The sequence below is a fragment of the Vulpes vulpes genome, chromosome 1 (assembly GCF_048418805.1).
Source record: "Vulpes vulpes isolate BD-2025 chromosome 1, VulVul3, whole genome shotgun sequence".
Lineage (NCBI taxonomy): Eukaryota > Metazoa > Chordata > Mammalia > Carnivora > Canidae > Vulpes > Vulpes vulpes.
The window spans coordinates 149,782,127-149,796,033 of NC_132780.1; the positions used below are offsets into that span (position 1 = coordinate 149,782,127).

A 13,907-nucleotide genomic window follows, 5' to 3' on the forward strand; every position below is an offset into this window, starting at 1 on the left:
CCTCTGCCCTGTGTCTCAGCCTCTCTCTCTCTGTCTCTCATGAATAAATAAATAAAATCTTAAAAAGTCTATGTCTATTTTGTCTATGTATTGCTAACTGGCTTCTTTCTTTTCTCTTCCATTTACATGGAATATTTATTCCATCCCTTCACTTTCAGATGCATTTGTCTTAGGTCTGAAGTGAGTCTCTTATAGATAGCATATAAATGGGTCTTTTTTTTTTTTTTTTAATACAGTCATCCGGTGTCTTTTGATTGCAGCATTTAGGGCATTTACATTTAAAGTGGTAGGCATGTACTTACGGCCATTTTGCTCATTGTTTCTGGCTATTTTTGCAGTTTTCTGTTCCTTTGCTCTTTCCTTGTGATTGATGAGTGTTAGTGTTATGCTTTTATTCTTAAAATAATTTTTTGTCTATCCATTTAGGTTTTTGGTTTGTAGTTATGTTTATAAATAACATCATAAGAATATAGCAGTCTATGTTATTACTTAAATTCAAACATATTTAAAAATCACTAAATTTTTACTCCCCCTCTTCCATGTTTATGTTGTCATATTTTACATCTTCTTAAAATCCCCTTAATTTTTAGATATAACTGACTTCACTACTTTGTCTTTTAACCTTCATACTAGCTTTATAAGTGATTAGTCTACTACCTTTACTGTATGTTTGTTTTTAGTTATGAAATTTTTTCCTTTCATAATTTTCTTCTAATCATGACTTTTTTTTTTCCACTTAAAGAAATCCCTTTAATATTTCTTGTAAGGCCTGTTTCATAGTTATGAACCTTTTTAAACTTTTTTTTTTTTGGTCTGGGAAACTCTTTATCCTCTCCTTCAATTCTGAATAACCTTGTCAGGTGGAGTATTCATGGTTGTAGATTTTTTTCCTTCAGCACTTTAAATATATTGTACCACTTTCTTCTGGATTGCAAAGTTTCTGCTGAAAACTCTGCTTATAGCCCTATAGCATTTCCTTATATATATAACCAATAGCTTTTCTCTTGTTGCTCTTTAATTTTTCTCTTTATCTTTAATCTCTGATATCTTATTATGTGTTGTGGTGTGGACCTGTTTGGGTTCATCTTGTTTGGAACTCTCTGTGCTTAACCTGGGTTTTTATTTTCTTCCCCAGATTAAGGAATTCCCTAGCTACTATTTTTCTGCCCCTTTCTTCCTCTCCTCTTTCTTGGACCCCTAAAATGCGAATGTTAGTGTTTGATGTTCAAGAGATCTTTAACCTGTCTTCATTAAAAAAAAATTTTTTTTTTAAGATTTTATTTACTCATGAGGGAGAGAGACAGAGACATAGGCAGAGGGGAAGTAGGCTCCCTGCAGGGAGCGTGATGCAAGACTCAATCCTAGACCCCAGGATCATGCCCTGAGCCAAAGGCAGACACTACACCACTGAGCCACCCAGGTGCACCCCCCCATTTTTTTTGGTGTTCAGCATGGGTGCTTTTTAAATTCTGTCTTCATTTGCTGACCCATTCTGCATGTTCTATGTTGATTCCCTGTAGTATATTATTTCAGTTAATTGTATTTTCTTCAGTGCTGAATCTTTTAAAAATTATTTTGTCTCTTGTTGATGTTAAGTTCATCTACTCTTCTCTCCAGTCCAGTGAGCATCTATTTTTATGATGATTACTTTGAACTCCTTACCAAGTTGGTTGGTTTCCTGTTTCATTTAGTTCTGAGATTTTTGTCTTCTTTCATTTGCAGTATATTCCTAGGTCTCATTTTACTTGACTTTTTGTGTTTCTGTGAATTAGGTGGAATAGCTACTTTTAAACTTGAAGGAATGGTCTTGTGCATGGTTGTCTCCTGTGTAGATTGTGTGCTTGGTGACTGGCTGGCTGGAGGTGTGGATCGCAGGAATGGTGGCTGGCATGAGCAGGGGTCTAAGGACATTCTATGTTGGGCCTGCCCTGGTGGTATGCCCAAAGCTGAAATGGGCACAGGCTGGGCAGTTTCAGGGCTCTCTGTACAGTGTCTCCAACAGGACAGCTGAAGTGGGTACAAGCTGGGTGTCTCTAGGTGTTCCTCTCATATTCATGGGTTGCTGAAGCTCAGGCAGGGCACAGGTTGGAAAGATACCAGAGCACTCCCTATGGGGTATCCTGGCAGGGCAGCTGGAGGCAAAATGAATGCAGGTTACGTGCCCTGGTAAGTAATGGGGAGCTGAAATGGTGCAGACTAGAGTATTTTAGTATGCTTTGTGCCTCTGTCACCTTGGTGAGATGGCTAAAGGTGTGTGTTACGCTGGAGCCACTTTGGTGGAATGGCTGGATCTGGCATGGGCTGGGGCTCTGAGGTGGTAGGATCGACCCCTGGGCCTGTTCCCATCCATGCTATTGAGGTGGAAGGCAAATGTAAACTGCGATGCTCACCAATCCCTGCAATCCAGATAGCTCACCCAGCATTTCTGGTTTCCAGCTAGTTTCAACCTTTACTTACACTCTTTAGACTATTCATGTTTTTATGGTATTTCTCCCAGCCAAGGTTGCCTACCCAGGTCTCCACATTTTTAACCAGTCCTCATCAGCTCCTCTTCTAACTCCTGCTTTTCTAAATCTCTGCCTGTAAGTTCAGAAGTGTTTACAAGTAATGTTAAACATTTACCAAAAGCATAATGGAAGAGACAGCAGTTGGTAGAACTCAGATGGCTTATACAAAAGGGAAGGAAGCCTTAACTTAAATGAAAAGCTTATTAGCGGCACCTATAAAAATCTTGCCATTAAGCAGCCTATTTATAGCTCTGAAAGAGCCCCTTATCTAAGCCCACATCATATCCTGGATTTCCACACATTTCATGGTTCATGTTTTTGTAAGTTGTGGTTTAGAAAGAAGTGGCCAAGGCAGGCTTTCTCCATCTTGAGCAGAAAGACTTATGAACAGCCTCAGGAATGAGCCAGATGGCAGAGGCATTCTAGGACCAGAAGCTGACTTCTTACTCATCCATGAGACCTGATGGGTAGGAAACTAGCCTTTGGATCAAGTAACAGCCAGTTGTATTCTAAGTGAGAATGTGAGTCTGAGCTCAGCTGCAACTGCTTCCACCAGGGATAATGCCCTTTGCTCTTCTCTATGCTTATAGTTCCGTTCCTAAAATCCTGGATTCTCAGTTGTGCTCAGGTGGTAAAGCTCAGGAAAGGTGGTGCTTCCTTTCCGAGTTCTGGTTTTCAGGATGAGAAGAATATAGCTAAAAGATCTTAGAACTAAAGAGAAGTGTCAGTTGAGACTTGTCTGTAATTGAAGGACAGAGTGTGATCTGAGTCATTACTCAATGTAGCCCAGAACAGTAGACTCAGCAGCTCCTGGGAGCTTTCTAGAAGTGGAGAACATAGGCACTACTCCAGGCACACTGAACCAGTAAGAATGTGTACATCCTAGGATCCCAACACATCTAGATGCAGGTTAGTTTGACAAGAACTGTCCTAGAATCATTTAGATAAAGTCAGAGCTCTGAGAAAAGTGGACTGACCAATGAAGAAGATGGTTATGTTACAAGAGGCTGGATCAATATCTCTTTCCTCCTGCCAAAGACATGGGTTGGCAATAGCTCTTGGCTGGGCTTGCTGATTCACAATCCTACATCTCATCTCTAGTTAGAGTACACACAGCACCCAAGTTACCAGTATCCCCCTTGTGACCACTGACTCATACAGCAGCAGTCTAGAGTAAAAGAAAAATCCACTTCCAGTGGTCCTTTTATCCATCCAGAAGGTACCTCCCCTCCGCAAGGGGGTTGACAGCTTCTAAGGGAGAGGAGGCACCTGTTTTGAGAGCAGGCTTCTAAAAACATCTGAGGATTGCAATGAAGAAATAAGGACATGGAGGATCTGGGCTAATTACAACAATCCCCATTCACCCTCCATTTAGCTGTGGAACTCATACATTCAAGAGCTGTCAGAATGCTAATTCCATTCTTTTATTTCCTCATACCACAAACATTTTTAGTTCATCTGCCTTTTTACAACCTCATTTACACAAGCAAACTGCAAATGAAAAACACACATCCTTTAATTCTCCAAATACATGTATGAAACATCGCACAAAGCCTAGTATTGACAAACAGGCTCAGCTGAAGCAGCTTTAACGCAGTTTGTTAAAATTAGCATTATGATTTAAATATTTATGCCTGTGAAGGTTTGGATGATCTACTATACACAGTTATTTCAGCAGCAGGTAGGACCTAACTGAGGAAAAAAACCAACAGAAAGCACTAACGACGATTGTGTAAACTTAAATTATTTACAAACATGTAGGGTCCGAATTCACAAAACTTAGTGCACATCATGATTCACTGATGATTTTCATAGAGAAAAGCAAGCATTATGTGGAATAGTTCCCAGATAAAACCTAGAATGGTTTTTGGGAGAATGTCAATATGCTTACTGGAAACGAGAGAAAAAGTAACAAAACAAGAACTCCAGCAACTGCATTTGATTTGAAGATTTAAGTATATAAAGAGCAATCAAGGGTCATAAGAGAAGGGCTGGTGCCATTTCTGACATTACTCTTGGTATGCACAGGAAGAGAAACCATTCTGCCCCTTTTTTAAATTAAGAAAAAAAAATTCCCCCCTAATCTCCATAGGGGAACTCAGAGTTAATAGTCTTCTTTCCTCCTCCTACAAATTTCTCTTTAAACTTAATGCCTAAATAAGCAAACTTAAAAGAAGAAAAGTACCTTTTATAACAGCCTTCAGTTCAACGGATTTTATTTAGCAGTGAAAGCTTGAGGCAGGATGACCAAGCTGTTAGCTATTCCAATTACAAAAGAAACATCATAGACAAGGTGCCAGAAACCCAAGGTCGCTGTGAAGCATTTCAATGGATTCAAGAGTGACTTTAAGTATACAACAGTGGAGAGGACTCAAAGTAACAAGACTAATTGTTTTTAAAGGGAAGTGATAGATTTCAGTGAATCAGGTCCCAGGTAAAGTCTTTCAAAAAGCCAAAAATTTACAGGAAACATCTTAAACTCTGGAATGCAGGTATAGTACAGTTACCAGTATATTACATTTACAAAACTGCTTAGACAGTAGGTATATTCCAGAGTAAGAATTGAAAAATGTACAAGCCAGTTCACAATGACTTTAGATACAATGTTATTAAAATACATTGTTAATCATAAAAATATTTTACTATGTACATGTACACTGTATAAACTCTAGGTTTAACTACTGAAGGAAAGCCTCTAAATCCGTCTCTGGCCACTGGTCCAACAAACAGTGCCATTCTAGAATTTGGTCTTCATACCACACACAGGGGCTGAGGAGTACCTGCATTCAGTTCTTCAATAAAATAGTAAGTTTTTCCTTCTGCAGAATGTCTAGTTGGAAGAGTCAGTTTTACTTCCACTATATTTTACTTTCCTAAATGCTGGTCCAAGTAACTCTGGACATTCACATAATTCATTTGCAATTTGGTTACACTTTAAAATAAGGCTGTAGTTCATTTCATCAGTTATCACACTGTCTTGCTTGTAGTCAGGATGGTTTGCAATAAACTCTCTCATCCACCTGGCAACTGTCATTAGTTCGCCTTGCGGGGAAAAAATTAAGACAACATAAGTTAACAGAAGTGTCTTTTTTAAGCAAGGTGACAATTTAGTGACCAGCATAAACACAATCCTGAAGAGAAATGAGTAGGACCTTGGTGTGCCCACATGGCAGAGGCTGGGGAAAATGTTTTCCAGTGCGTTTGAAGAATTCCTCTTGGGAAAGAATTTTAGGTTGCAGGTAGGCAATGAGAACACACATCCCGAGGTTAGATGTTACTCACACAGGGACACTGCCAGCTCTTCAGAAACGAGGAGCCGCTAAGATGTCATGGACGTGAGGACGATAGCTAATACTGACATGTGACATAGAAGTTGGTAAGTGGATCCTAGGAGTTCTCATCACAAGGAAAAACTTTCTTTTTATTCTATGTAAGAAAATCTTAACTGAGCCTACTGTGGTAATCATTTCACAATATATAAAAATCAAACCATGATGCTGTAAGGCCTTACACTTCTACTGTGATGCATGTCAATTATCCCTCAACAAAACTGGAAAGAAATCCAAAAACAGGAGCTGGCAGGTGTACTAGAGCATGTGTCCTCCCATTTGACCAAAAAGCTGCAGACTTAGGGCTAACACATGGTTCTGGAAACTTCAGACTCTATAGTTCCTAACGGTATCTGGTAGGGCTAGCTCTCCACTTCATTTCTCTTTAGAATATCCATGATATCCATGTTATTTTCATTTGGTCATTCTTCCAGATGAAGGTTAAAATAACTTCCAAAGTAAAAATAAATAAAAAATTAAAAAAATAAAAGACCCCATTTAGCTATTCATTAAACTACATAAAATTTAAGAGAGTAAACTTCTGGATAATATCCATGCTAAGATGTTTCCCTCTCATCAAGTAGATCAGGGTTCTGATAGGTTGTTCTCCTCTGTCCAGTTTGCTCTTTTTTTGGGCAGCGGGGAGAGCAAAATTCATTTCTTCATTTGCATGAGGAAGAAATTTCCGATTTTTGTGTTTTTTTTGTTTTTTTTTTTTTTTTATGATTTTATTTACCAAAGAGGTGGTGAAAATAAGCACAGGTAGAATGAATGAAGGGAGAGACTGGCAGACATGCCCTTTGGGGGGTAGAGCCACCATGACTCCAGAAAGTTTATGGAAGCCTCAAGGGAAACATAGAGGACATTAATGTTATGCTGACAGCTCCCTTGTGCCAGGCCCTTGTTAAGCATGATCAACATGATCTCAAAGTGGACAAAAGATGGGGGTTCTGGGGTGCTCACTCTATGGAAGCAGGCTGAAGAACCAGATGTCCTAGCTCTCACTCCTGTAACCTAGACTTACTTAGCCCTAAAGAGGGAGCCCATGATGATGTATAACAAATAGCTGCCCATAAAGGACTAGTAGGCAATCTGCATACTCTAGTCATTGTCTAAGATGCAGCACTGCCTTATGAACCAATAAGAGAAAAAACGGTCATCGATTATGAGGTGTAACCCATTGCAGAGACGTCAAATGTGAAAGAATGCACAGATAAAATAATGTAGTCTTTTCAAGTATACCATAAGAAACTGAATATTGTAAGATTGTGAGGTTCTACCCACATCAAAATTTAAAAGCAAAGCAAAGCAAAAGATGCCATACCAGATGCTCTCTTCTTAATTAGCTTTAGGTAGTTCAGAATACTACATCTGGTGTCCACATCCACTTCCATGTTTTCAAGGTAAGAGTTCAGAATTGGGATCAGCCCAGGAAACACACCTTCCTACAAGAAGCAGGACACATCGTTAGCACTCTGGCTATGGGTGTAGGTGGTGAGGTGTGCATAGCAGGGTCCTTACCTTCCCGTTGATGATGGTGTCTATGCTCATCAGGGTATACTCCTCTACAGCCACTTCTGTGCTGTTCTGGGCCTTGCCGTAGCCATCTACTACAGTGTTGCCACCTGCCAGAGGAGAGGACAGAGGCACCTGAGCAGCCTGTTGTAACCTGAAGTAAGTGACCCTAGAAATCCAAGAGAATGTAATACCTTTGCAAATATCTTTCCTGAAATAAAACATTCCCCGCAAGACAGCATCTCGTTTCTGTGCAACTTTCATATTTTCATCAACCTAAGGGAAAAAGATAATCATGGCTACATCAGAACATTCTCGATCCAACATAGAAGTTATGGTGCCCTCCTCACTTTTACAATTAAGACTCACCCTGTAAGAATCCTGCTTTCCCCTTCAACTTGGTTTCTGGTTGAGGAACAGACTTTTCACTTTTTTTTTTTTCTAATTTTTATTTATTTATGATAGTCACACAGAGAGAGAGAGAGGCAGAGACATAGGCAGAGGGAGAAGCAGGCTCCATGCACCGGGAGCCCGACGTGGGATTCAATCCCGGGTCTCCAGGATCGTGCCCTGGGCAAAGGCAGGTGCTAAACCGCTGCGCCACCCAGGGATCCCAGACTTTTCACTTTTATGTGAGCCTGTGTCATTCAACCAGATTGGCATGTGCTTTTTAACAAATTTAGAATTCCTCCGTTCTTATCTTAAAACCCCCCCACACACACACCAAAAACATTCACATAGGCTGCCTGCACTACAAAGCACCTTTGTGACTAAGTCTGGTAAGAAGGAGGGCAAGGGCTTGGTTCTCTTCACACAGCACAGTGACTCACCCAAGATGCCAGGGTAACCAAATGTAGAACCCAGAGAGAACTTCTGGTTCAGTGCTGTGCCCTCCCTACCACTGGGGTTTTCCTGCCTCATTGTGAGATGAAGAGGTTATAGGTTGTCAGATATGGAATAAGGAAGGTTAGCCCTCTAAGAACAGAGGGTCCATCTGGTAGTTCTGGCCACACCAACTATACAGGTGTCCAAAAAACTTAAATATATATATATATACCTATGAGCACCTGGATGGCTCAGGTGGTTAAGTATCTGACTTTTGATCTCAGGTCAGCTCTTGACCTCAGGGCCATGAGTTCAGGCCCCACGTTGGGCTCCATGGTGGGCAAGGAGCCTACTCAAAAAAAAAAAAAATATATATATATATATATATATGTAGATATATATACACACACACACTCAGCAGTAAGACAGCTGGATCATGTGGTATGCCCAGGCCACACATCAGATCAGTTAAACCAGAGCCTGTTTTATGGGCCCCAGCTATCAGTATCTTTATTTCATTCAAAGCTTTGTTGATACACAATGTTATTTTAGTTTCTGGTGTACAAAATAGCACTTTCTCATTTTGCTCATTTCCTCACCACCTCCCCTCTGGCACCCATCAGTTTGTTCTTTGTATTTATGGGTCTGATTCTGTTTTTGGTTCATTTTGCTTTTTTTAGATTCCACATAGAAGTGAAATCATAAGGAGTTTGTCTTTCTCTGACTTAGAATAATATTCTCTGGGTCCATCCATGCTGTTGCAAATGGCAAGATCTCATTCTTCTTTATGGCTGAGTACTATTCTGTTGTATATATATATACCACAACTTTTTTCTCCATCTATTTATTGATAGACACTTGGATTGCTTCCATATCTTGGCTACTGTAAATGTTGCAATAAACATAGCAGGGGTGTATGTATTTTTGAATTCATGTTTTCATTTTCTTTGGGTAATAGCCAGTAGTGGAATTACTGAATCACATGGTAATTCTAGTTTTTTGAAGAACCTCCATACGGTTTTTCACAGTGGCTGCACTAACTTACATTCCCACCAACAGTGTACAAGGATTCCTTTTTCTCATTCTCACCAATATTTCTTGTGTTACTGATTCTAGCCATTTTGACAGGTCTAAGGTGGTATCTTATAGTGGTTCTGATTTGCATTTCCCTGATGGTGAGGGATGCTTACATCTTGGCCATCTGCAGGTCTTCTTTGGAAAAATGTCTATTTGGGTCCTCTGTACATTTTTTAATAAGGTTGTTTTTTGTGTTCGTGTGTGTTGAAGCTTTTTAAATATATTTTGAATATTAACCCTTATCAGATATAATTGCAGATGTTTTCTCCTGTTCAGTATGTTGCTTTTGCTGATGTTTTCTTTTTATTTGATGTGGTTTCAGTAGTTGATTTTTGTTCACTTCCACTGCCAGAGATGTACCTAGAAAAATATTGCTAAGGTACACATCAAAGATTACTACTTATGTTTTCTTTTATGAATTTATGGTTTCAGGTCTCACATTTAGGTCTTCAACCCAATTTAAGTTTATTTTTGTGTGTGGTGTAAGAAAATGGTCTGGTTTCATTCTTTTGCATATAGCTGTCCAGTTTCTCCAGCATTGTTTATTTTGAAGAAACAGTCTTTTCCCATTGTATATTCTTGCCTCCTTTGTCACAGATTGGCCGAATAAAAATGGGTTTATTTTAGGGCTCTCTATTCTGTTCCATTGCCCAATGTGTCTATTTTTGGGCCAGTACCTTATTGCTTCCATTACAATAGCTTTGCATGTAATACATTTTAATATCTGGGGCTTAAAGAACAGAGAACAAAGCTGGAGGTATCACACTCTCAAGATTGCTTTGGCTATTTCAGGGAGGTTTTTATTGTTGTTCCAAACAAATTTTAGGGCTATTTTAGTTCTATGAAAAATACTATTAGTATTTTGATAGAGACTGCACTGAATCCACAGGTTGGTTTGGGTAGCAGGGACATTTTAACAATTTTCTTTCAGTCCATCAGCATGGTATGTCCTTCCATTTGTTAGTGTCATCTTCGCTTTCAGTGTGTTTTATAGTTTTCAGAGTACAGGTTTTATACTCCTTAAGTTTAATTCCTAGGTATTTTTTTTCCTTTTGGCTTAACTGTATGTAAAATGGTTTTCTTTCTGCTTTGTTATTAGCATATAGAAATGCAATGGATTTCTGTGCATTTTTATATCCTGCAGCTCTACTTAAGCCATTAATTCAAATAGTTTTTTGGTGTAGTCTTTAGAGTTTTTCCCTATGGTATCATGTCATCTGCAAATGATGAGTTTTACTTATCCTTTACCAATTTGGATGCCTTTTTTTTTTCTTGTCAAATTGCTGGGACTAGGAGGGCTTTCCAGGACTCCATTGAATAAAAGTGGTGAGAGTAGAAATCCTTGTCTTGTTTCTGATCTTCAAGAAAAAGCTCTTTTTCACCACTGAATATGGTATTATTCATGTCGTTCATATTAATATGATGTTATTCATATTCGAAACTGGGCTTTTTCATACATGGCCTTTATTAAATTGAGATATGTTCCCTTTAAGTCCACTTTGCTGGGAGTATTCATGAGTGGATGTTGAGTTTTGCCAATGTTTCTTTTTGCATCCACTGAAATGATTTTTATCTTTCATTAATGTGGTATATTACACTGACTGATTTGCAAATACTGAACCATCCTTGCATCCCCAGAATAAATCTCACTTGATCGTGAATGATCCTCTTAGTGTGTTATTGAATATGGTTTGCTAGTATTTTGAAGATTTTTGCATCTATATTCATCTTCAAAGATACCTCTAGTATCTTCATGTGGTTTTAGTAATGTATTATTTGGAAGCTCTTCTTCCTTTTTTTTTTTTTTTTTTTGTAACAGTTTGAGGAGAATAGGAATTGGTAGAATTCACCTGTAAATCTATCTGATCCTGAACTTTTGAGTTTTTGGATTATCAATTCATCATCACCACTAGTATTTTGTCTATTCAGATTTTTCTATTTCTTCCTGATTCAGTTTTAGAAGATTCTGTTTCTAAGAATTTACACATTTCTTCTTGGTTGTCTAAATTGTTGGCATAGAATTTTCTTCAGTAGGCTCATAATCCTTTGTATTTCTGTGGTGTCAGCTGTTACTTCTTTTCTGATTTTACTTGTATCCTTTTTTATACTCAAGGAGTCTAAAGGAGTTTCAATTTATCTTTTCTAAGAACCAGCTCTTGGTTTCATTGATCTTTTCTATTTTTTTAGTGTCCATTTCACTTATTTCTGTTCTGATTTGTATTTCTTTCCTCCTACTAACTTTGGGCTTTGTTCTCCTTTCTCTAGTCCTTTTAGATATAAGGCTGTTTGGAATTTTTCTTGTTTCTTGAAGTAGGCTTGTATCACTAAGTTTCCCTCCTAGGAATCGCTTTTTCATTCTGTCTCCCAAATTTGGACCACTGGGTTTTCATTTTCACTTGCTTCCACAGACAAAAAAAGTCCTCTTTACTGTGAATTCTTCCCCCCCCCCCCCCCCCCCATGAGTTTTTAAGACTCTTAAAGCAGAGCTTTGGAAACTTTTCAGTCCCTTATTTCCCATAATGAAATCGCAGGAGCATCTTAACATGTACAAACTCAAGGGTCATGTTCAACTAGGATGGATGGTGCCAGGTTTTTGAATAGAGCCTATCTCCCCACTCAATTTCTATAGTTATGGTTTTATTTTTTTAATTTTTTTTTATGATAGTCACAGAGAGAGAGAGAGAGAGAGAGAGAGAGAGAGAGAGGCAGAGACATAGGCAGAGGGAGAAGCAGGCTCCATGCACCGGGAGCCCGATGTGGGATTCGATCCCGGGTCTCCAAGATCGTGCCCTGGGCCAAAGGCAGGTGCCAAACCACTGCACCACCCAGGGATCCCCTGTTATGGTTTTATTTTAAAGAGACAGAACCTTCTGAATAATCTACACTACTAGGCACATATCCAAATAACAGCCTAAAATTTCATCAAGGCTATAAACAGGTTTTCATTTCTACCTAGTATTTTTTTTCTTGGTCTGGACTGAAGTTCATAAAGAGCACTATTTTGTTTTTATAAGTTTCTCTTTAAAAGTATATTTTATTACTGCACTTTAGAGTCTCAGTTTGCTAAGGTTTACTTCAAATCTCTTATTAAAGAATTTAAAGCTAGGATTTTCCCTTTAGAGACTAGCTTTGCCAGCATCCTAGTTTTGAGTTCGCCTAAAACCTACCAGGAAAACAATTTTAAAATTTCCAACAGTTAAATTTCCCTTGAACATCTTTTTGTTGAATTTTGGTAGGAATGCCATCCTGTATGGTGTTTACTTTTGAGGAGTGAAGATTTTTATTTGTTAACTTTTTAAAATCTTCCTCAGAGCCCTTGAAAAAACATGCGCTGTGGTAGGTGATTTGTGATCTTAAAGACTATACAACCTAGCTTATTAACCATGCCATTTAATTCCCCAACAGCCTTTCTCCTCCTTTGGTTATATGGCCTGTCAAGTATTGAGTAACAGATAAGGCACTCAGCTAGGTGAATCCCATCGGTTTTTACAACCATGCACTTATCCTCAGTTCTACACATGCAAATGGAGGCATTGTGATGGTAAATACCTTGTTCAGGGTAAAAAGCCAGTAAGGGGTACAGGTCATTTTATGAATTTAATGGTCACAAAACAGCCATATCAGAGCCACCACACTGCAGTGCCGTGATATTCTTTCGTGCTTCTGAGAAACATCTACTACACTTTAAGGCATAAAACAAAAATCACAGCTCTAACATCATTTTAGAAGAATACAGAAAACTGCTTTATCTAATACTTTATTCTCACATTTTTGTCTGTTACCCATTTGTCATCTCTGCTAGCTCTTTAAAAGGTCATTATATCTAGTTCTTTGCTTTCCATACTTGTCCTTGTTTTAGGGATGCAAACACCCTACATCATTATGTGGTTTTTTTATACCTGTTTCAGGTTTTTAATAGGATAGTTTAGTCTATTCAAATTTGTTTTCAGGGGGCAGCCCCGGTGGCATAGCGGTTTAGCGCTGCCTGCAGCCTGGGCTGTGATCCTGGAGACCTGGGATCGAGTCCCACCATCGGGCTCCCTGCATGGAGCCTGCTTCTCCCTCTGCCTGTGTCTCTGCCTCTCTCTCTCTCTCTGAATAAATAAATAAATCTTTAAAAACAAAACAAAACAAATTTGTTTTCATCTTATTCTCACCATGTTATGTTCTCTAGCTATACCAGAGCTATATCATCATTGTACCAATCCCTTGCCTCCCCCCTCCATCTTTTGTGGCCCTGGCAATGGTCTCTTTGTTCTTTTCCCATTCCCTTTTAACTAGCAGGTTAGAAGTAAAAAAAAAAAAAAAAAAAAAAAAATCTTATTTCTGTAGTCTTCCTCTATCCCCGTGTACGTAAGAGTTCTGGCATTCTATTAGCCCTAATAATCTATTAAGTTTTGTTAGAATCACCTGGAATTTAAAGTTTAAGAAGGCAATTCCGTCTTCTTTACCCTTCAGGATTCTGTAGATTTTTCTCCAACTCTCAGCATTTAATGTTGGAGATGAGGAAGGATAACCATTTTTTTTTTTTTCCCTCTTGGAACTATCTGATCTGAATTCTCTCTCCCATTCTGATGGCTTATTTTTCTCTTTAGGATTCAGAAATTCCTAGATTTGGGTTTAAATATTTCTGTCTCATCCTTAAGGTTCTCTT

General features: G+C 38.7%; 1 protein-coding gene across 1 annotated transcript in view; it reads right to left on the minus strand.

The window, feature by feature from the left end:
- Positions 1-4,706: 4,706 nt before the first annotated feature.
- The window catches only part of GCLC (glutamate-cysteine ligase catalytic subunit), a 47,794-nt gene continuing 38,593 nt past the window's right edge, over positions 4,707-13,907 (minus strand). Inside the window, exons 13-16 of the mRNA XM_025991070.2 lie at positions 7,546-7,627; positions 7,358-7,461; positions 7,161-7,281; positions 4,707-5,549 (exon numbers count right to left, since the gene is read on the minus strand). Of these exons, the coding sequence (XP_025846855.1) occupies positions 5,338-5,549; positions 7,161-7,281; positions 7,358-7,461; positions 7,546-7,627 (519 nt within the window). The 3' untranslated portion in view covers positions 4,707-5,337. The remainder of the gene's footprint in view (positions 5,550-7,160; positions 7,282-7,357; positions 7,462-7,545; positions 7,628-13,907) is intronic.